The following is a 22,953-nucleotide window of genomic DNA, read 5'->3' as shown; positions in this document are numbered from 1 at the left end:
TATACAGTGTGTGCAAATGGGGTAAGATTATCCTACTACAAGGATACATTAATTTCATTTCTATTGACCACTTGCATTGTAACCCTCTTATAGCTTAACCTGTTCAGATGTTTCAGTTAAACTACTTTTAAAGTTGAAAACAAGTCTTACTGGTACGAATTCACAAGGTTTTGGTTTTGGATGATACTCAGACAGAGGTGTCGCTTTAAAAACGATGTCACGTGACCAAGTGGGAGCGTTGTCAACATGGCGTTTCCCAGAAGTCGTCTGTTTTCTTTACGGACCATATCGTTGGGCATTTTGTTTTACTGTACGTATTGCCATTTCCAATTTGTTCTAGCAAATGATGTCGATAGTTGTGAAAGTCTACGCCTGGGACAATATCCTTTTACACGTGATTACTTGCAAATCACGAAAATATGACAGGGTTTTCATGCACCCTAGCTAGCTAATGTTACCTGGCTAACTGACGTTAGCATGCATTTTCTTAGCTAGCTAGCAAACATAAGCCTGCATGTTGTGTACTTTTGGAAAACATAACTAATCAGATTTTGAAGCAGATGAATAGTATAGTTATGTTTTCTCGTCTGTTCACCTGTCATCTTCCATGTAACGTTAACTCTTGGCAAGAGTCTTGTTTTTTTCATCAAGATGTGTTCTCGGGTCTTTATTGACAGCATGTGTAAGATAGATAACTAACGCTACTATTCTGTCAACCATTAATCATTGGTATGCATTTTTGTAATGTCATGTGGATATGTTCCTCAGGACGATGCTGATGACTGAATGGATGAATATACAGTACCAGTCAAAAGTTTGGACACGCCTACTCATTCCAGGGTTTTTCTTTAGTTTTACTACTTTTTTACATTGTAGAATAATAGTGAAGACATCAAAACTGTGAAATAACACATTTTATATTTGAGATTCTTCAAAGTAGCCACACTTTGCCTTGATGACAGCTTTGCACACTCTTGGCATTCTCTCAACCAGCTTCTTGAGGTAGTCACCTGGAATTCATTTCAATTAACATGTGTGCCTTGTTAAAAGTTAATTTCCTTCTTAATGTGTTTGAGCCAATCAGTTGTGTTGTGACAAGGTAAGGGTGGTATACAGAAGATAGCCCTATTTGGTAAAAGATCAAGTCCATATTATGGCAAGAACAGCTCAAAAAAGCAGAGAAACAACAGTCCATTGTTACTTGATGAAATGAAGGTCAGTCGTTCTGGAAAATTTCAAGAACTTTGAAAGTTTCATCAAGTGCTATGATGAAACTGACTCTCATGAGGACCGCCACAGGAAAGGAAGAGTATAAGTTCATTGGAGTACCAGCCTCAGAAATTGCAGCCCAAATAAATGCTTCAGAGTTCAAGTAACAGACAAATCTCAACATCAACTGTTCAGAAGAGACTGTGTGAATCAGGCCTTTATGGTCGAATAGCTGCAAAGAAACTAGAGGTCGACCGATTAGGATTTTTCAACACCGATACCGATTATTGGAGGATAAAAAAAGCCGATTAATCGTTGTTCTTATTTTTTTTTTTTATGTATTTGTAATAATGACAATTACAACAATACTGAATGAACACTTATTTTAACTTAATATAATACATCAATAAAATCAATTTAGCCTCAAATAAATAATGAAACATGTTCAATTTGGTTTAAATAATGCAAAAACAAAGTGTTGGAGAAGAAAGTAAAAGTGCAATATGTGCCATGTAAAAAAGCTAATGTTTGCTCAGAACATGAGAACATATGAAAGCTGGTGGTTCCTTTTAACATGAGTCTTCAATATTCACAGGTAAGAAGTTTTAGGTTGTAGTTGTTATAGGAATTATTGGACTATTTCTCTCTGTACGATTTGTATTTTCATATACCTTTGACTATTGGATGTTCTTATAGGCACTTTAGTATTGCCAGTGTAACAGTATAGCTTCCATCCCTCTCCTCGCCCCTATCTGGGCTCGAACCAGGAACACATCGACAACAGCCACCCTCGAAGCAGCGTTACCCATGCAGAGCAAGGGGAACAACCACTCCAAGTCTTAGAGCGAGTGACGTTTGAAACGCTATTAGCGCGCACCCCGCTAACTAGCTAGCCATTTCACATCGGTTACACCAGCCTAATCTCGGGAGTTGATAGGCTTGAAGTCATAAACAGCTCAATGCTTGAAGCATAGCGAAGAGCTGCTGGCAAAATGCACGAAAGTGCTGTTTGAATGAATGCTTACGAGCCTGCTGGTGCCTACCACCGCTCAGTCAGACTGCTCTATCAAATCATAGACTTAATTATAACATAATAACACACAGAAATACGAGCCTTAGGTCATTAATATGGTTGAATCCGGAAACTATCATCACGAAAACAAGACGTTTATTCTTTCAGTGAAATACAGAACCGTTCCGTATTTTATCTAACGGGTGGCATCCCTAAGTCTAAATATTCCTGTTACATTGCACAACCTTCAATGTTATGTCATAATTACGTAAAATTCTGGCAAATTAGGCGGCCCAAACTGTTGCATATACACTGACTCTGCGTGCAATGAACGCAAGAGAAGTGACACAATTTCACCTGGTTAATATTGCCTGCTAACCTGGATTTCTTTTAGCTAAATATGCAGGTTTAAAAATATATACTTCTGTGTATTGATTTTAAGAAATGCATTGATGTTTATGGTTAGGTACAACGATTTGTGCTTTTTTCGCAAATGCGCTTTTGTTAAATCATTCCCCGTTTGGCAAAGTTGGCTGTCTTTGTTAGGAAGAAATAGTCTTCACAGTTCGCAACGAGTCATGTTAGCAGATAATATTAACTAAATATGCAAGTTTAAAAATATATACTTGTGTATTGATGTTCATGGTTAGGTATACATTGGAGCAACGACAGTCCTTTTTCGCGAATACGCAACGCATCAATTATATGCAACGCAGTACACGCTAGATAAACTAGTAATATCATCAACCATGTGTAGTTAACTAGTGATTATGATTGATTGTTTTTTATAAGATAAGTTTAATGCTAGATAGCAACTTACCTTGGCTTCGTACTGCATTCGCGTAACAGGCATTCTCCTCGTGGAGTGCAATGTTATCAGGTGGTTAGAGTGTTGGACTAGTTAACTGTAAGGTTGCAAGATTAAATCCCCGAGCTGACAAGGTAAAAATCTGTCATTCTGCCCCTGAACAAGGCAGTTAACCCACCGTTCCTAGGCCGTCATTGAAAATAAGAATGTGTTCTTAACTGACTTGCCTAGTTAAATAAAGGATAAATAAAGGTGTCAAAAATATATTTTAAAAAATCGGCCAAATCGGTGTCCAAAAATACAGATTTCCGATTGTTATGAAAACTTGAAATCGGCCCTAATTAATTGGCCATTCCGATTAATTGGTCGACCTCTAAAAGAAACTCCTACTAAAGGACACCCATAAGAAGAGGAGACTTGTTTGGGCCAAGAAACACGAGCAATGGACATTAGACCGGTGGAAATATGTCTTTTGGTCTGATGAATCAAAATGTGAGATTTTTTGGGTTGTAACCGCCGTGTCTTTGTGAGACGCAGAGCAGGTGAACAGATCTCCATGTGTGGTTCCCACGTGAAGCATGGATGAGGAAGTGTGATGGTGTGGGGGTGCTTTGCTGGTGACACTGTCTGTGATTTATTTAGAGTTCAAGGCACACTTAACCAGCATGGCTACCGCAGCATTCTGCAGCGATACACCATCCCATCTGTTTTGCGCTTAGTGGGACTATCATTTGTTTTTCAACAGGACAATGACCCAACACACCTCCAGGCTGTGCAAGGATCATTTTTCCAAGAAGGCGCAGCGGTCTAAGGCACTGCATCTCAGTGCTAAAGGCGTCACTACAGACCCTGGTTCGATTCCAGGCTGTATCACAACCAGCCGTGATTGGGAGTCCAATAGGGCGGCGCATAATTGGCCCAGCGTCGTCCGGGTTTGGCCGGGGTAGGCCGTCATTGTAAATAAGAATTTGTTCTTAACTGACTTGTGTAGTGAAATAAAGGTTAAATAAGGGCTATTTGACCAAGAAGGAGAGTGATGGAGTGCTGCATCAGATGACCTGGCCTCCACAATCACCCGACCTCAACCCAATTGAGATGGTTTGGGATGAGTTGGACCACAGAGTGAAGGAAAAGCAGCCAACAAGTGCTCAGCATATGTGGGAACTCCTTCAAGACTGTTGGAAAAGCATTCCAGGTGAAGCTGGTTGAGAGAATGCCAAGCTTGTGCAAAGCTGTCATCAAGACAAATGGTGTCTACTTTGAAGAATCTAAAATATATTTTGATTTGTTTAACACTTTATATAGGTGTGTCCAAACTTTTGACTGGTACTGTATATCAACCTGACAAGCACAATTTGTTAGATATCATGTTACATGATTTAATATTCTGTGGATGACAGTTGATATTTTGTTGTTGCCTTAATACTGTTCAAGTATATTTGTAAAGAACCAAGGATAGACGATGCCACTCAAGAACCTGAGAATTGCAAGGACATGATTGCTTGGGGTAAGTGGTTCTGGTTGAGTGATGTATAATATACTGAAGAAAATTTTTAACGCAACATGTAATGTGTTGGTTTCATGAGCTTAAATAAAATATCCCAGAAATGTTCCATACGCACAAAAAGCTTATTTCTCTCAAATGTTGTGCACAAATCTGTTAGTGAGCATTTCTGCTTTGTCAAAATAATCCATCCAACTGACAGGTGTGGCATATCAAGAAGCTGATTAAACAGCATGATCATTACACAGATGCACCTTGTGCTGGGAACAATTAAAGGCCATTCTAAAATGTGCAGTTTTGGAACACAATACAATGCCACAGATGTCTCAAGTTGTGAGGGAGCGTCCAATTGGCATGCTGATTGCAGGATTGTCCACCAGAGCTGTTGCCAGAGAATTTAATGTTAATTTCTCAACCATAAGTGTTGTTTTAGAGAATTTGGCATTACATCCAATTGGCCTCACACCTGCAGAACACATGTAACCACGCCAGCCCAGAACCCTCACATCCACTTTCTTCACCTGTGGGATGAGACCAACCACCCGGACAGGTGATGAAGCTGTGGGTTTGCACGGGGAAGCTCATCTTCGTGCTCGTCGTCCTCACCAGTGTCTTGACCTGACTGCAGTTTGGCATCATAACAGACTGCTCACCTTCAATGGCCACTGGCACACTGGAGAAGTGTGCTCTCCATGGATAAATCCCGGTTTCGACTGTCCCAGGCAGATGACAGACAGCATCGTGTGGTCGAGCGGTTTGCTGATGTCAACGTTGTGATCAAGAGTACCCCATGGTGGTGGTCAGATTAAGGTGTGGACAGGCATAAGCTACAGACAACAAACACAATTGAATTTTATCAATGGCAATTTGAATGCACAGAGATACCGTGACGAGATCCTGAGGCCCATTGTCGTGCCATTCATCGACCACCATCATTTCATGTTGCAGCATGATAATGCATGGCACAATGTCACAAGGATCTGTACACAATTCCTGGAAGCTGAAAATGTCCCAGTTCTTTCATTGCCTGCATATTTTTATTTTATTTATTTAACCTTTATTTAACTAGGCAAGTCAGTTAAAAGCAAATTCTTATTTACAATGACAGCCTACCGCGGAACAGTAGGTTAACTGCCTTGTTCAGGGGCAGAATGGCAGATTTCTACCTTGTCAGCTCGGGGATTCGATCCAGCAACTTTTCGGTTATTGGCCCAACACACTACCCACTAGGCTACCTGTCGCCAGACATGTCACCCATTGAGCATGTTTGGGATGCTCTGGATCAACGTGTACGACAGCGTGTTCCAGTTCCCGTCAATATCCAGCAACTTCGCACAGCCATTGAAGAGGAGTGGGACACAATTTCACTGGCCACAATCAACAGCCTGATCAACGCTATGTGAAGGAGATGTGTGCATGACACAAATGGTGGTCTCATCAGATACTGACTGTTTTTCTGATCCAAGCCCCTACTTTTTTATTTTATTGGTGTCTGTGACCAACAGATGCATACCTGTATACCCAGTCATGTGAAATCCATAGATTAGGGCCTAGTTAATGGATTTAAGTTGACTGATTTCCTTATATGAACTGTAACTCAGTAATCTTTGAATTTGTTGCATGTTGTGTTTATTTTTGTTCATTGTAATAATAATATGCCATTTAGCACCCACCATCTCAGATTGTTCTGAAATCGTTTCTGTAGTTAGATAAGCATTCCTGGAACATCATTTAAGTAAAAAAAAGATTTGTATGATTCATTTAGTATTCAATAAATATAGTATGTTATGTTTTTCTAAGACATGAGGAATCCAAAGACATTTTTAGAAGCCACCCACGGACCCCCCCCCCCCCCCCCCCCCAAGACAATCTCACCCCAACAACGAGTATATAGCATCAGTTCTATGTCCCCCACCCCCAATGTTAAAAGAGATAGTTAACACAAATTACAACGGTTTCCTTACCGTAAGCAGTCTAGGTATGACAGCAATCTATGCTTTCGTTTTGTTTACTTGGCCACTGTTTCAAATGGTAACTTTTTAGCATTTTGTGGCACCAATCATGCAAGTCAATGTTATCTATATTAGCATTTTCTCGCTTCCTATCCAAATCATCTCTAAGTAACATCCATTGTGTTACGCAATACATTTCTAGATACTTTAGGATGATTTGAACATGAAGTGTGACAATGCTAATAGAGGTACCATTGACTTACATTGGGTTTGTTCCACAAATGCTAAAAAGTTAGCATTTCAAACAGTGGCCAACAAAACCAAAGCATATGTTTCTGCCATACCTTGTCAACAGACTGTTTTCTTACCCTGTAAGCAATGTCATTTAGTAATTTGGGTGAACTATCCATTTAACATTGAGGGTGGGGGTTCGGGGGTCTTGAAACTTTAACTTAATAGTAGGAACAGCACCATCTAGTGGTCAGAATCCGGTAATATCCGGATGTAAGATGGGACATTAACCTAACAACTTAAATGACAAATTTCTCTGAACAGGGGTAAAAACAAACATCACTAAATTCCCTGGTAATACATTGAATAGTATGAAGAAACAACACTTAGAGCCGCAGCTCCATACTCCTGGTCAGACACAGAACTGATACTGTATACCAATTGTTGGGGTGGGGGGGGGGGGGGGTCCGTTGGTGGCTGTTGACCAATGTCTAACTCATTGTCAGAACAAGGTTAGGTCCAAAATCGGATGTTAGGTACTATATTTATTGAGTATTATATGAATCCTAAAAATGTAAATGGCCAATTTGGATGCAATCAATGAGCTTAATGATTGCATGAATGCTAATCATATCTGTTTCTAACAACATAAATTCTTTTAGAACAATCTTAGATGATGGGTGGTGAAATCCTCTTTTGTGCTTTTTGAGTTTGTACGATCATTAGTCTTTCATGCACACATTTTACGTACGGAAGGTCCCAGGAATAGAACCCACTATCCTGGTGTGGCAAGCGTCATGTTCTACCAACTGAGCTACAGAGGACCACCATAATGATTTGTTCTAATACTTTCTCCATCTATAAGTACTTTGGGAATTAGAATGTAGTTGACACAGTATATGCATGGAGGTACCACGTAGCCTAACTCAAATTGAAAGACTAATTTGCAGGGACAAGAAATTATAATAGGTAGCCCTAATAGGTCATTTAGGTCCTGGTTCTTAACTGTCATAATATTTTGTAATACTTTTATCAATGTGTATTTCCATCAGAATCTACACAAATTGGTACCCACAACTGCTTTTCTGTGTTGCTTTATCCTTAACCATCTGTTGTGGGTTTCAGTGGAATGCCTACCTGCTCCAAACGTCAGCTGCCGCTTGTCCAATGGGACAGAGTTTCGATTCAGCGGAGAGGAAGTGGGCTTTAACAAAAGCCTCCCTTGCAGGAATGTGTATGTACAGTACCAGACACTGTGGAAGTGTTGCACATGTACACCCAGTATGCCAAACATTAGGAACAATTTCCTAACATTGACTTGCACCCCCCCCCTTTGCCCTTAGAACAGCCTTAATTTGTCGGGGCATGGACTCTACAAGGTGTCGAAAGCGTTCCACAGGGATGCTGACCCATGTTGACTCCAATGCTTCCCACAGTTGTCAAGTTGGCTGGATGTCCTTTGGGTGGCGGACCATTCTTGATACACACAGGAAACTGTTGAGCATGAAAAACCCAGTAACATTGCAGTTCTTGACACCATACCCCGTTTAAAGGCACTTGCATCTTTTGTCTTGACCTTTCACCCTCTGAGTGGCTCACACACACAATCCATGTCTCAATTGTCTAAAGGCTTAAAAATCTGTCTTTAAGCCGTCTCCTCCCCTTCATCTACACTGATTTGAAGTGAATTTAACACGTGACATCAATAAGGGGTCATAGCTTTCACCTGGATTCACCTGGTCAGTCGGTCATGGAAAGAGCAGGTGTTCTTAATGTTTTGTATAGGCTGTATCAGGGTTGTATTCATTAGGGCACACCATAGCAAAACGTTTTAGCTATGATGACCCTGAACATGTTTTATTTTCAATTGATATTGATTAGGCTAAATCATATACCATCATATAGTTATGTGATGTTTTTGTACAAATGTGAAACATTATTGAACTGTTTTGAGCTAACATGTTATTTCCTTACAGGAGCGGTTACTCCTACAAAGTAGCGGTGGCCCTGTCGCTCTTCCTGGGATGGTTAGGAGCAGATCGCTTCTACCTGGGATACCCAGCTTTAGGTACAGTCTGACTGTTGTTATTGCTGTACACTCTCAACAACTGACATGGGGGTGCAATGGATATTATATTTATAAGTATATTCATTTTCAAATCCTATCTGCTGCTAACATACCGGTTAAAATACAATGAAATATTTTCTTTGTAATTGTTTTTGTTAGAAAAGGAAGAACACATGTTGAAATGTATGACTAGCTACCCATTCATTTATTGGATTTATTTATCATGTTTTTTATATGAGACTTTGAAAAGATCTGCTGGTTTTGAACAGAAACACAACTTACATGTTTGTGGATTAGTATGAAGAAGACCATTTATCAGAGTTGAGCATTAATCAATGAAGCAGGTCTATAAGAAACAGAGGGTCACTACTTCCTGTGAGGACCTGAAAGAAACCACTATTACATGACATTATAAAACAGTGGTAAACCCAGACACTGGAGTGAAACACACTGCTGTTTCTTCCTCTTTTTGTCCCTTTCCTTTATTCTTGTTCTTAATTAGGCACCTGCAAGATTACCGTGGCTGGTGGCTGAAAGCCCTGCCTTGTTTTTTTGGGGGGATTTTAGTTTTTCCAACTAGCATGGAGTACTTTGGCATCGCAGAGCCACACTGCGGACGGGCATGAGCCGGCTTTAAAGGCTGCACTGAGCAACACCTGGCCTGGTTTGGCACTGTTGGCTCGGGCATCACCATGGAACGGTGGGTTATTAAGTGGGCTTCTGCTTTGTAGAGTAGCCACCCGACTGGCATCGTTTTTAAAAACGTCCACCCTGGAATCAACAAAGCTACCCCTGTTACCTCCCAATGGAGCAATTTACAATAGTGTTAACCATTATTTGGAGTAATTATGTTTTAATTACAAGAGTTGGCGTTTCCATAATTTGCCTGCAATTCTGTGTGTGTGTGTGTGTGTGTGTGTGTGTGTGTGTGTGTGTGTGTGTGTGTGTGAGTGGCAGTGAGCTAGTGAGTGCCAGTAGTCATTGCCCAGTAATGCAGTGAGTACGCCCAGACATGCAGTAGTGTCATCCCCGGGTCTACCTTGCAGTTATGTTACATAGTTATGTCGTAAGCTAGTGACAGTGTGAATGTTGACAGAATGATGTGTTTAGTTGAATGACCTGCTCGCCGTGCTCTGTGTTTTCATACATCCAATTCACACCCTCAGCTGCACACATTCATGTTTACTCTTCTTCACTGCTCCTCTCAACGATAAAGACCTGTTATTCCCAATCCTCAGTTGTTTTAGACACAAAGTTGACTTGGCATGATTTCCCTCTGAAAGCAAATCAAGCAGCAAACAACTAAACACCCAACACACACATACCCACATAGCCTCTCCACTCCGCCGCCCAGCAGTGAAAGCGTTCAATATCATTCACCTTTGCCTCACAAGTTTCCCATTCAGCCACACATGGGCAAAGTTGGAACCGAACATGGGGAATAAACTGAAACCTTGCCCAGTCGCCTGGATTGGAGAGTTTTCATGTAAGCAACAAAGCGTCGCTCACACAATAGCTAGCAAATTATGATTAGGGGCACGCAGGGTTTTATTTATGCCAACTTTAAAGAGGCATGGAGTACCCTATAAAGCTTTATACCAGGGCTCTCCAACCCTGTTCCTGGAGAGCTACAGGCCTGTAGGTTTTCCACTCCAACCCGAATCTAGCACACCTGATTCTAATAATTAACAGGTTGAGAAGGTGAATCAGGTTAGTTACAACTGGGGTTGGAGCGAAAACCTGCGGGAGGGTAGCTCTCCAGTAACACGGTTGGAGAGCCCTGGTGTAAACCTACAGGAGGGTAGCTCTCCAGTAACACGGTTGGAGAGCCCTGGTGTAAACCTACAGGAGGGTAGCTCTCCAGTAACACGGTTGGAGAGCCCTGGTGTAAACCTACAGGAGGGTAGCTCTCCAGTAACACGGTTGGAGAGCCCTGGTGTAAACCTACAGGAGGGTAGCTCTCCAGTAACACGGTTGGAGAGCCCTGGTGTAAACCTACCGGAGGGTAGCTCTCCAGTAACACGGTTGGAGAGCCCTGGTGTAAACCTACAGGAGGGTAGCTCTCCAGTAACACGGTTGGAGAGCCCTGGTGTAAACCTACAGGAGGGTACCTCTCCAGTAACACGGTTGGAGAGCCCTGGTGTAAACCTACAGGAGGGTACCTCTCCAGTAACACGGTTGGAGAGCCCTGGTGTAAACCTACAGAAGGGTACCTCTCCAGTAACACGGTTGGAGAGCCCTGGTGTAAACCTACAGGAGGGTAGCTCTCCAGTAACACGGTTGGAGAGCCCTGGTGTAAACCTACAGGAGGGTACCTCTCCAGTAACACGGTTGGAGAGCCCTCCCTGATTTATACCCTATTTAACTCCAACATGTCTCTCTCTCTAGGGCTGCTCAAATTCTGCACAGTTGGCTTCTGTGGGATTGGGAGCTTGGTGGATTTCATGTTGATCTCAATGCAGGTGAGTGGCGTTCAGGGGACAGCTGTGGAACACAGAGCTGTTAAGTAATCCCTCTTATCTGTTGGTTATGTCTGTGAAGATGCTCTTTTCACAGTAACCATGAAAGGAATGGTTTATGTGGTGTGTTGATGACAAGGGTGGTGGTCAGTATTTCCCTAATGTTGGGTAGAAGCTGACTCCTTTTGGGTCACAGCTGATGATTACATTGGTTGGCCAAAAGACAACAAAAGGTGAGTTGGGTTACACTGCAAAGTGAGTTAGGGAACAACTGTGATATCAGAATCGGATGGATTTCATACAAGTTTGATAATTGTATCCTTTTGGGTCACAGCTGATGATTACATTGGTTGGCCAAAAGACAACAAAAGGTGAGTTGGGTTACACTGCAAAGTGAGTTAGGGAACAACTGTGATATCAGAATCGGATGGATTTCATACAAGTTTGATAATTGTAAGATTTCAAAACAACTTCTAAGATTTCAAAAACAAGTTGCTCAATTTGGGCACAGTCTCATGTATAAACAGTAGCTCTTTCTCCCACTTACAGTGATGGTAATCAAGGAAGTGGAGCACATTTTTTCATCACAGAGCAGCCTGGGCTTTGCTACAATGGTCATGCTTCACACACTCCAATCAGAGTAAACCATGGAACATTGCGCAGAATCATAGCCAAGCCAGTCAGGAGGAGTGTGTGTGCGTGCGTGAATATCTGTTTGTATTCAGAGGGCACCTGTGTCTCAATCAGTGCAGCCGCAGCCCTCTGCTCTTCTCAGCACTAAGCTCTCTATAAATGGGGGTTAATGAGACTGGTTTGTTTTCGCAGAAAGACTTCTCTCCCCCCTGTCCCTCGTTCCCCCAGGACCCCCCTAACCTGTTTAGTCCACAGAGCCTGACAGGGAGAGAAGCCAATCCATTTTTCATCCTGTTAGGGCCTCAGCTCACCCCTCTTACCCCTCTCCGTCCTCATTGGAGAACCAGTGTGGGAGCGGGAAGCCAAACATGGGTCCTATTCACTAGGAACCAAAGTGTAGAGGGATCTACCTAAACTTCCATCTGAAAACGTTTTGCTACTGCTCAAACAAGAAAACGCTCACCCAGGGGCGGTGCTCCTAGTAGCCGGGGACTTTAATGCAGGGAAACTTAAATCTGTTTAACCAAATTTCTATCAGCATGTGCAACCAGAAGGGGAAAAAATTGACCCCCTCTACTCCACACACAGAGATGCATACAAAGCTCTCCCTCGCCATCCATTTGGTATATCTAACCACAATTCGATCCTCCTAATTCCTGCTTACAAGCAAAAATTAAAGCAGGAAGCACCAGTGACTCGAACAATAAAAAAGTGGTCAGAGGAAGCGGATGCTAAGCTACAGGACTGTTTTATTAGCACAGACTGGAATATGTTCCAGGATTCCTCCGATGGCATTGAGGAGTACACCACATCAGTCATTGGCTTCATCAATAAGTGCATCGATGACGTCGTCCCCACAGTGACCGTACGTACATACCCCAACCAGAAGCCATGGATTACAGGCAACATCCGCACTGAGCTAAAGGCTAGAGCTGCCGCTTTCAAGGAGCGGGTCTCTAACCCGGACCCGCTATGCCCTCCGGCGAACCATCAAACAGGCAAAGCGTCAATACAGGACCAAGATTGAATCGTACTACAACAGCCCTGACGTTCGTTGGGTGTGGCAGGACTTGCAAACCATTACAGCCTACAAAGGGAAGCACAGCCGAGAGGTGCCCAGTGACACGAGCCTACCAGACGAGCTAAACTACTTATATGCTCGCTTCAAGGCAAATAACACTGAAACATGCATGGGAGCACCTGCTGTTCCGGGAGACTGTGTGATCACACTCTCCGCAGCCGATGTGAGTAAGACCTTTTAAACAAGTCAACATTCCCAAGGCCACAGGGCAAAATGGATTACCAGGACGTGTACTGTGAGCATGTGCTGACCAACTGGCAAGTGTCTTCACTGACATTTTCAACCTCTCCCTGTCTGAGTCTGTAATACCAACATGTTTTAAGCAGACCACCATAGTGCCTGTGCCCAAGAACACTAAGGTAACCTGCCTAAATGACTACTGACCTGTAGCACTCATGTCTGTAGCCATGAAGCGCTTTGAAAGGCTGGTCATGGCTCACATCAACACCATTATCCCAGAAACCCTAGACCCACTCCAATTTGCATACCGCCCCAACAGATCCACAGATGATGCAATCTCTATTGCACTCCACACTGCTCTTTCCCACCTGGACAAAAGGAACACCTATGTGAGAATGCTATTCATTGACTACAGCTCAGCATTCAGCACCATAGTGACCTCAAACCTCATCAATAAGCTAAGGACCCGGGGACTAAACACCTCCCTCTGCAACTGGATCCTGGACTTCCTGATGGGCCGCCCCCAGGTGGTAAAGGTAGGTAACAACACATCCGCCACGCTGATCCTCAACACAAGAGCCCCTCAGGGGTGCGTGCTCAGTCCCCTCCTATACTCCCTGTTCACCCACGACTGCATGGCCAGGCACGACTACACCACCATCATTCAATTTGCCGATGACACAACAGTGGTAGGCCTGATCACCGACAACGATGAGACAGCCTATAGGGAGGAGGTCAGAGACCTGGCCGTGTGGTGCCAGGACAAGAACCTCTCCGTCAACGTGATCAAGACAAAGTAGATGATTGTAAACTACAGGAAAAAGAGGACCAAGCACGCCCCCATTCTCATCGACGGGGCTGCAGTGGAGCAGGTTGAGGGCTTCAAGTTCCTTTGTGTCCACATCACCAACAAACTAACATGGTCCAAGCACACCAAGACAGTCGTGAACAGGGCACGACAAAACCTATTCCCCTGCAGGAGAATGAAAAGATTTGGCATCTGTCCTCAGATTCTCAAAAGGTTCTAAAGCTGCACCATCGAGAGCATCCTGACTGGTTGCATCACTGCCTGGTTGCATCACTGCCTGGTATGGCAACTGCTCGGTCTCCGACCGCAAGGCACTACAGAGGGTAGTGCGTACGGTCCAGTACATCACCGGGCCCAAGCTTCCTGCCATCTCTATCTCTATTGCACTCAACACTGCCTTTACCTACCTTGACAAAAGGAACACCTACGTGAGAATGCTATTCATTGACTACAGCTCAGCGTTCAACACCATAGTGTCCTCAAATCTCATCACTATGCTAAGGACCCTGGGACTAAACACCCCCCTCTGCAACTGGATTTGGCATGAGTCCTCAGATCCTCAAAAAGTTCTACAGCTCCAACATCGAGAGCATCCTGACTGGTTGCATCACTGCCAGGTATGGCAATTGCTCTGCCTCCGACCGCAAGGCACTACAGAGGGTAATGTGTACGGCCTAGTACATCACTGGGGCCAAGCTTCCTGCCGTCAAGGACCTCTATACCAGGCGGTGTCAGAGGAAGGCCCTAAAAATTGTCAAAGACACCAGCCACCCTAGTCATAGACTGCTCTCTGTTACCGCACGGCAAGCGGTACCGGAGCGCCAAGTCGAGGTCCAATAGGCTTCTAAACAGCTTCTAACCCCAAGCCATAAGACTCCTGAACATCTAATCAAATGGCTACCCAGACTATTTGCATTGCCCCCCTATTTTACACCGCTGCTACTCTCTGTTGTTATCATCTATGTATAGTCACTTTAATAACTCTACCTACATGTACATACTTTAAACTAACCGGTGCCCCTGCACATTGACTCTTAACTTTTATTTCTTATTCTTATCCGTATTTTTTAAAACTGTGTTGTTGGTTAGGGGCTCGTAAGTAAGCATTTCACTAAGGTCAACACCTGTTGTATTCGGCGCATGTGACTAATACAATTTGATTTGACTAATGAATACGACAAGCATCAGCATATAGAGCAAACCTTCAGATTTAACTCAGTCAACATGGTGGGATGTGTTTATAATGAAAAGTAGGCTTATTTGTTTAGGATTCATAGTTTTTTTTCCCCCCGTGTTAGTTTGTCATATAGACTAGTGGTGGTGTGTGTAGTTTTAGGACTGTATGCCTTCATCTTGAATTATATTTCAACCAAGGCCTATGCTGCTGGAGTCACCCTGTATCACATCTGAGACCAAAACACAAATCATAATACACCCTTCAAAGAAACAGAATACCCTTCTTCCTCTATTTACCCCCTTCCTCTTCCTCTCCAGTTCTACACTACATCCGACTGTGTAGCAGGCCTGTATAAATTCGCGATTTCATTTGAAAACGGCAGCAGCGTCCGTTCGGCCACTTTGATTAAACGAGGCGACCGTCACATTGTTTATTGTTCTCCTAATGTATTATTGAAGGGCCTGGGAGAGGAATGCTTTTAAGCTGCTTTGGCTGGCACGCCCCAGCGCAACACTTACATTCTCAATTAGATGTATACGCTGCGTCTGGGCTCTCTCACCTTTTATAAAGAGTGACACTTTTGATAAAGAGTTCTGCGTGTCCGGAGAACCCATTTAACCTTCGCGCGAAGGGCGCTGCCCTATATTTAAAAGGCTAACTATTGTGACTAAGCGCAACGTCGGAGCAGGCAAATGCATTTTTGAGAAGTTGAACTAATGAATAAATACCTGAGATTATTATTAATAGATTCTGGCTGGACGGGGCTAGAGGAAAGGAGACCGGACAGCGTTTGTTTGAGGCTTCTCGCTCTCTCTCTTTCTCTATTGAAAGACCGAGGTCCACACCAGATGAATGATGTTGGGGAATTTTCCAATTTACTCTCAAACTGGGCAGAGGAGGAGCTAGACAGATGTGATAGATAGATGGAACGTGAACGGAGGGAGCTGTGTGTCAGGCATGGGATTAAAAAAATTCAAGGTAGTGGGTTTCCAGGCCGGCATACGTTGTTGTGAAAATCAAACCCACTTCTGAAAACCCGATCACTAAAGCCACTATCTGCTATGGATTAAATATAGGCTGGAATGCATCATAGTTGAGTGGTAGCCTAGCTGAAGTTGGTCTGGAGTTAATAGGTGGAGTGCTGTTGGCCTGGAGTCAGTAGGTGGAGTGCTGTTGGTCTGGAGTCAGAAGGTGGAGTGCTGTTGGTCTGGAGTCCAGTAGGTGGAGTGCTGTTGGCCTGGAGTCAGTAGGTGGAGTGCTGTTGGTCTCGAGTCAGTAGGTGGAGTGCTGTTGGTCTGGAGTCAGAAGGTGGAGTGATGTTGGCCTGGAGTCAGTAGGTGGAGTGCTGTTGGCCTGGAGTCAGTAGGTGGAGTGCTGTTGGCCTGGAGTCAGTAGGTGGAGTGCTGTTGGTCTGGAGTCAGTAGGTGGAGTGCTGTTGGCCTGGAGTCAGAAGGTGGAGTGCTGTTGGTCTGGAGTCCAGTAGGTGGAGTGCTGTTGGTCTGGAGTCAGTAGGTGGAGTGCTGTTGGTCTGGAGTCCAGTAGGTGGAGTGCTGTTGGTCTGGAGTCAGAAGGTGGAGTGCTGTTGGCCTGGAGTCAGTAGGTGGAGTGCTGTTGGTCTCGAGTCAGTAGGTGGAGTGCTGTTGGTCTCGAGTCAGTAGGTGGAGTGCTGTTGGTCTGGAGTCCAGTAGGTGGAGTGCTGTTGGTCTGGAGTCAGTAGGTGGAGTCAGTAGGTGGAGTGCTGTTGGTCTCGAGTCAGTAGGTGGAGTGCTGTTGGCCTGGAGTCAGTAGGTGGAGTGACTGCTGTTGGTCTGGAGTCAGTAGGTGGAGTGCTGTTGGCCTGGAGTCCAGTAGGTGGAGTGCTGTTGGTCAGTAGGTGGAGTGCTGTTGGCCTGGAGTCAGTAGGTGGAGTGCTGTTGGTCTGGAGTCAGTAGGTGGAGTGCTGTTGGTCTGGAGTCAGTAGGTGGAGTGCTGTTGGTCTGGAGTCAGTAGGTGGAGTGCTGTTGGCCTGGAGTCAGTAGGTGGAGTGCTGTTGGCCTGGAGTCAGTAGGTGGAGTGCTGTTGGTCTGGAGTCAGTAGGTGGAGTGCTGTTGGCCTGGAGTCAGTAGGTGGAGTGCTGTTGGTCTCGAGTCAGTAGGTGGAGTGCTGTTGGTCTGGAGTCCAGTAGGTGGAGTGCTGTTGGTCTGGAGTCAGAAGGTGGAGTGCTGTTGGCCTGGAGTCAGTAGGTGGAGTGCTGTTGGTCTGGAGTCAGAAGGTGGAGTGATGTTGGCCTGGAGTCAGTAGGTGGAGTGCTGTTGGCCTGGAGTCAGTAGGTGGAGTGCTGTTGGCCTGGAGTCAGTAGGTGGAGTGCTGTTGGTCTGGAGTCAGAAGGTGGAGTGCTGTTGGCCTGGAGTCAGTAGGTGGACTGCTGTTGGCCTGGAGTCAGTAGGTGGACTGCTGTTGGCCTGGAGTCCAGTAGGTGGAGTGCTGTTGGTCTGGAGTCCAGTAGGTGGAGTGCTGTTGGTCTGGAGTCAGAAGGTGGAGTGCTGTTGGCCTGGAGTCAGTAGGTGGAGTGCTGTTGGCCTGGAGTCAGTAGGTGGAGTGCTGTTGGTCTGGAGTCAGAAGGTGGAGTGCTGTTGGTCTGGAGTCAGAAGGTGGAGTGCTGTTGGCCTGGAGTCAGTAGGTGGAGTGCTGTTGGTCTGGAGTCAGTAGGTGGAGTGCTGTTGGTCTGGAGTCAGAAGGTGGAGTGCTGTTGGTCTGGAGTCCAGTAGGTGGAGTGCTGTTGGTCTGGAGTCCAGTAGGTGGAGTGCTGTTGGTCTGGAGTCCAGTAGGTGGAGTGCTGTTGGTCTGGAGTCCAGTAGGTGGAGTGCTGTTGGTCTGGAGTCAGTAGGTGGAGTGCTGTTGGTCTCGAGTCAGTAGGTGGAGTGCTGTTGGTCTCGAGTCAGTAGGTGGAGTGCTGTTGGCCTGGAGTCAGTAGGTGGAGTGCTGTTGGTCTGGAGTCAGTAGGTGGAGTGCTGTTGGTCTGGAGTCAGTAGGTGGAGTGCTGTTGGTCTGGAGTCAGTAGGTGGAGTGCTGTTGGTCTGGAGTCAGTAGGTGGAGTGCTGTTGGTCTGGAGTCCAGTAGGTGGAGTGCTGTTGGTCTGGAGTCAGTAGGTGGAGTGCTGTTGGTCTGGAGTCAGTAGGTGGAGTGCTGTTGGTCTGGAGTCAGTAGGTGGAGTGCTGTTGGCCTGGAGTCCAGTAGGTGGAGTGCTGTTGGTCAGTAGGTGGAGTGCTGTTGGCCTGGAGTCAGTAGGTGGAGTGCTGTTGGTCTGGAGTCAGTAGGTGGAGTGCTGTTGGTCTGGAGTCAGTAGGTGGAGTGCTGTTGGTCTGGAGTCAGTAGGTGGAGTGCTGTTGGCCTGGAGTCAGTAGGTGGAGTGCTGTTGGTCTGGAGTCAGTAGGTGGAGTGCTGTTGGCCTGGAGTCAGAAGGTGGAGTGCTGTTGGTCTGGAGTCAGTAGGTGGAGTGCTGTTGGTCTGGAGTCCAGTAGGTGGAGTGCTGTTGGCCTGGAGTCCAGTAGGTGGAGTGCTGTTGGCCTGGAGTCCAGTAGGTGGAGTGCTGTTGGTCTGGAGTCAGTAGGTGGAGTGCTGTTGGTCTGGAGTCAGTAGGTGGAGTGCTGTTGGTCTGGAGTCAGTAGGTGGAGTGCTATTGGCCTGGAGTCCAGTAGGTGGAGTGCTGTTGGTCTGGAGTCAGTAGGTGGAGTGCTGTTGGCCTGGAGTCAGAAGGTGGAGTGCTGTTGGTCTGGAGTCAGTAGGTGGAGTGCTGTTGGTCTGGAGTCAGTAGGTGGAGTGCTGTTGGCCTGGAGTCCAGTAGGTGGAGTGCTGTTGGTCAGTAGGTGGAGTGCTGTTGGCCTGGAGTCAGTAGGTGGAGTGCTGTTGGTCTGGAGTCAGTAGGTGGAGTGCTGTTGGTCTGGAGTCAGTAGGTGGAGTGCTGTTGGCCTGGAGTCAGTAGGTGGAGTGCTGTTGGTCTGGAGTCAGTAGGTGGAGTGCTGTTGGCCTGGAGTCAGAAGGTGGAGTGCTGTTGGTCTGGAGTCAGTAGGTGGAGTGCTGTTGGTCTGGAGTCCAGTAGGTGGAGTGCTGTTGGCCTGGAGTCCAGTAGGTGGAGTGCTGTTGGTCTGGAGTCAGTAGGTGGAGTGCTGTTGGTCTGGAGTCAGTAGGTGGAGTGCTGTTGGTCTGGAGTCAGTAGGTGGAGTGCTATTGGCCTGGAGTCCAGTAGGTGGAGTGCTGTTGGTCTGGAGTCAGTAGGTGGAGTGCTGTTGGCCTGGAGTCAGAAGGTGGAGTGCTGTTGGTCTGGAGTCAGTAGGTGGAGTGCTATTGGCCTGGAGTCCAGTAGGTGGAGTGCTGTTGGTCTGGAGTCAGAAGGTGGAGTGCTGTTGGTCTGGAGTCAGTAGGTGGAGTGCTGTTGGCCTGGAATCAGAAGGTGGAGTGCTGTCACTGGTCCCCCTCAGCTGTGATTGCCAGATATGTGTTACCTGCTGTACCCAGGATTTCACCGTCTGTACCCTGATGTCTTTTCTCGTTTCTTCCTTTAGATTGTGGGTCCGTCAGATAAGTCTGACTACATAGTGGACTACTACGGTGCCAGACTCACACGCCTCTCCATCACCAATGAGACTTACAGAAGAACCCAGATGTCTCCCTGAAGGTAACTACACTAGTAACGTGTTAGTTAGATAGACAATAGGCTTTGGTGAGTCATTCACTGTGTAATTGTGGAAACTCAGAACTAAAATTGTATGTAACATCATCAGCTACCATTTACATGTTCTCTGTGTACAAAATATTAGGAACACCTTCCTAATATTGAGTTGCACCCCCTTTTGCCGACAGAACAGCCTCAATTGGTCGGGGCATGAACTCTACAAGGTGTCGAAAGCGTTCCACAGGGATGCTGGCCCATGTTGACGCCTAATGCTTCCCACTGTTGTCAAGTTGGCTGGATGTCCTTTGGGTGGTGGACCATTCTTGATACACACAGGAAACTGTTGAGCGTGAAAAACCCAGTAGTGTTGCAGTACTTGACACACTCATACCGGTGCACCTACTACCATACCCCGTTCAAAGGCACAATCTTTTGTCTTGCCCATGCACCCTCTGAATGGCACACATACATGTCTAAAGGCTTAAAAATCCTTCTTTAAGCCGTCTCCTCCCCTTCATCTACACTGATTGAAGTGGATTTAACAAGTGACATCAATAAGGGATCATCGCTTTCTTTTTCTACCCCCTTTTTTCTCCCCAATTTCGTGGTATCCAATTGTTACAGTCTTGTCTCATCGCTGCAACTCCCGTACAGACTCGGGAGAGGCGAAGGTCGAGAGCCATGCGTCCTCCGAAACACAACCAAGCCGCACTGCTTCTTGACACAACGCACATCCAACCCAGAAGCCAGCCGCACCAATGTGTCGGAGGAAACACCGTACACCTGCCGACCTGGTCAGCGTGCACTGCGCCCGGCCCGCCACAGGAGTCGCTAGTGCGCGATGAGACAAGGATATCCCTGCCGGCCAAACCCTCCCTAACCCGGACGACGCTGGGCCAATTGTGCGCCGCCCCATGGGCCTCCCGGTCGCGGCCGGCTGCGACAGAGCCTGGGCTCGAACCCATCATTTAAGGTGGCACAGCTAGCACTGCGATGTAGTGCCTTAGACCACTGCGCCACCCGGGAGTTCCTATGGGATCATAGCTTTCACTTGGATTCACCTGGTTAGTCTATTGTTTTGTACACTAAACGTATGTTACGTAGTCTGTCCACAAATGATTATTCACTGTGTAACAGTTTGTATGTCTTTCCACCTACCCCTGTACTAATGTCAATTTCATTGTCTAATTATTACATCTGTATAGGGTTGCGAAATTCTCTAACTTTCAATAAATGCCCTGGTTTTCCAGAAATCGTGGCTGGAGGATTCTGGATTTCCTGCTTATTACCTCATAATTCTGTGAATCCTCCAACCGGGATTTCAGGGAAACCAGGGAATCTATTGAAAAGGCGCAACACTCTCTAGTTTTATTAGACAAGTTTAAAAGATTGATGTTTTGGCCTTCTACATCTTTCCAATCTATTGAACGTTCCCAGAAATTAGCAACCCAATATCTGTCGTTCTGCCCCTGAACAAGGCAGTTAACCCACTGTTCCTAGGACGTCATTGTAAATAAGAATTTGTTCTTAACTGACTTGCCGAGTTAAATAAAAAAATACAAAATGACATGTACACAGTCAAGTGGAAAGACAAACTCTGAACGTCTCTAACACTAAAAGTGAACCAGATCCCAAGGTTGTGTGGTTTTGCACCACTCTGTAGCTTGTATGACCTATGGGGGGTAAAGGCAAACACCCAGTCAAGGACAACTTGGCCTATCCATGGATATGGACCCCCCCCCCCCTCTCTGGTACTCCAGGACGGACCTTCTACCCTGGGAAGGGAATTTTTAAATGTCAGCCTGCTAAGTAAATGTTTGGGGAGGGTGGCACTTCAGGACTGAGGGGGAAAAGGGTCGTGAGAGTGCAGTTATTATACCTGGCATAGGCGTCCCTCGTCGGTTGAGCTCTACCACAGAGCAACGAGAGTCACACACCCTTTCACACAGTTTGTCAACAACAACAAAATATCTACATTTTTAAATCTCCCAAGATTTCAGCTCTCCCCACTCTCTGTTTTCTATGGCTCCTTAGTCTCTGGTTAGCATTATAGAAGCTGCAGTGTGTTTGTGGTGACGGGGGTGTTTGGTTCAATTATACACATGTGGAGTCCATTACAAGCCCTTGAGTGTTTACGCTCAGACAAATAGAGAGAGCGATGAAGTCTTCATCCACACCTCTACAGTTCTTCAGTCCTTCATTTTACTGCATGTATCTCAGGGCCACGTAACACTGACTGCCTCGAGTATCCAAGTTCAACTGTTTACAACCTGTTTTCTCTCGTTTCAGGACCAAGGTGAAAAACAACTATCGTTACCCTCAACCCTGTCATGTCAATTATGCCGCTCTTTTTGGGATATTTTTCACTTGATCATTCTGACACACGGACACTAAGACCATCCCAGTCAACACATTGATCATTGATCCTGTCTGCATGTACCCCGATGTGGTGAAGCTCGGCTTTTTAAAATGGATACTCTTAAGAGTGAAGGCTTCATTTTGGTTTAGACTTTACCCAGCATCTCTTTAGTCTTTCCTTCATTCTTTGTGACCTGCATTCCTTGCCGCCTCCTCAAAACACATTTGAAAAGATCAGAGGAGATGAGGATAGAGGTTGCAAATGAATCAAGCAAAAACGTTGTATATTTACCTGTGGTCACCAGCTCAGGTCCTGGAGCGTTAGAGTAGTACAGACCTTTGTTCCAACCCAGCATTATCACACCCTGTAGCTCTCCAGGACCAAGGACTTGATGACCACCGCCATAGAGTTTCAAGTCATCGTTATACTCCTATAAGAATCTATAATCTGCACTGAGAACAGTATTCTGGAAATATGTTATCTATTGCGTTATTTGAGTATGTCTGGCAGCAAGGAAACTATTTATGTTCTGTATGACTGTTTTGTTGATTTGTCATTAGTGATTTATTTTTAATTTTTTTGTAATAAAAAATAATTTTATGAAAATGGATGCCTTTTGTAAATGAAGTTCTGTTCAAACTTGCCGTTTAAGTCCAACACAGAGCAGTAGCAGTTCATTTGGCAAACTCTGAGCTCATTGGAGGAACTGTGGCAGTGACCGATCGTCCTGCAGGGAGTTCAGAGGTCAAAGAAATGGCACGCTAGCTCTCAGCATCATCCTGCAGATGAAGACAGATCTTCACCCGCTCCCCCCAAAACCA

At 45.5% G+C, this 22,953-nt stretch overlaps 1 protein-coding gene across 1 annotated transcript; it reads left to right on the top strand.

Moving 5' to 3' along the window:
* Positions 1–214: 214 nt before the first annotated feature.
* Positions 215–22,742, top strand: LOC120053670 (TM2 domain-containing protein 1-like). The gene is made up of 7 exons (XM_039000843.1): positions 215–380; positions 4,463–4,536; positions 7,842–7,950; positions 8,693–8,784; positions 11,173–11,246; positions 19,664–19,776; positions 22,063–22,742. The coding sequence occupies exons 1-6, from the start codon at positions 247–249 to the stop codon at positions 19,772–19,774; spliced, it is 594 nt and encodes a 197-aa protein (XP_038856771.1). The 5' UTR covers positions 215–246; the 3' UTR covers positions 19,775–19,776; positions 22,063–22,742.
* Positions 22,743–22,953: the final 211 nt, after the last annotated feature.

Source organism: Salvelinus namaycush, chromosome 9, assembly GCF_016432855.1.
Source record: "Salvelinus namaycush isolate Seneca chromosome 9, SaNama_1.0, whole genome shotgun sequence".
In the NCBI taxonomy this organism is placed as follows: domain Eukaryota; kingdom Metazoa; phylum Chordata; class Actinopteri; order Salmoniformes; family Salmonidae; genus Salvelinus; species Salvelinus namaycush.
This window is presented reverse-complemented; position numbering and strand designations above follow the sequence as displayed.

Bases quoted from the DNA above. Each gene is read 5' to 3' on its own strand.
- LOC120053670 (XM_039000843.1), top strand. From the start codon at position 247: ATGGCGTTTCCCAGAAGTCGTCTGTTTTCTTTACGGACCATATCGTTG. The intron at 4,537-7,841 runs GTAAGTGGTTCT...TGTGGGTTTCAG, and splicing joins CAAGGACATGATTGCTTGGG to TGGAATGCCTACCTGCTCCA. The intron at 11,247-19,663 runs GTGAGTGGCGTT...TTCTTCCTTTAG, and splicing joins TCATGTTGATCTCAATGCAG to ATTGTGGGTCCGTCAGATAA.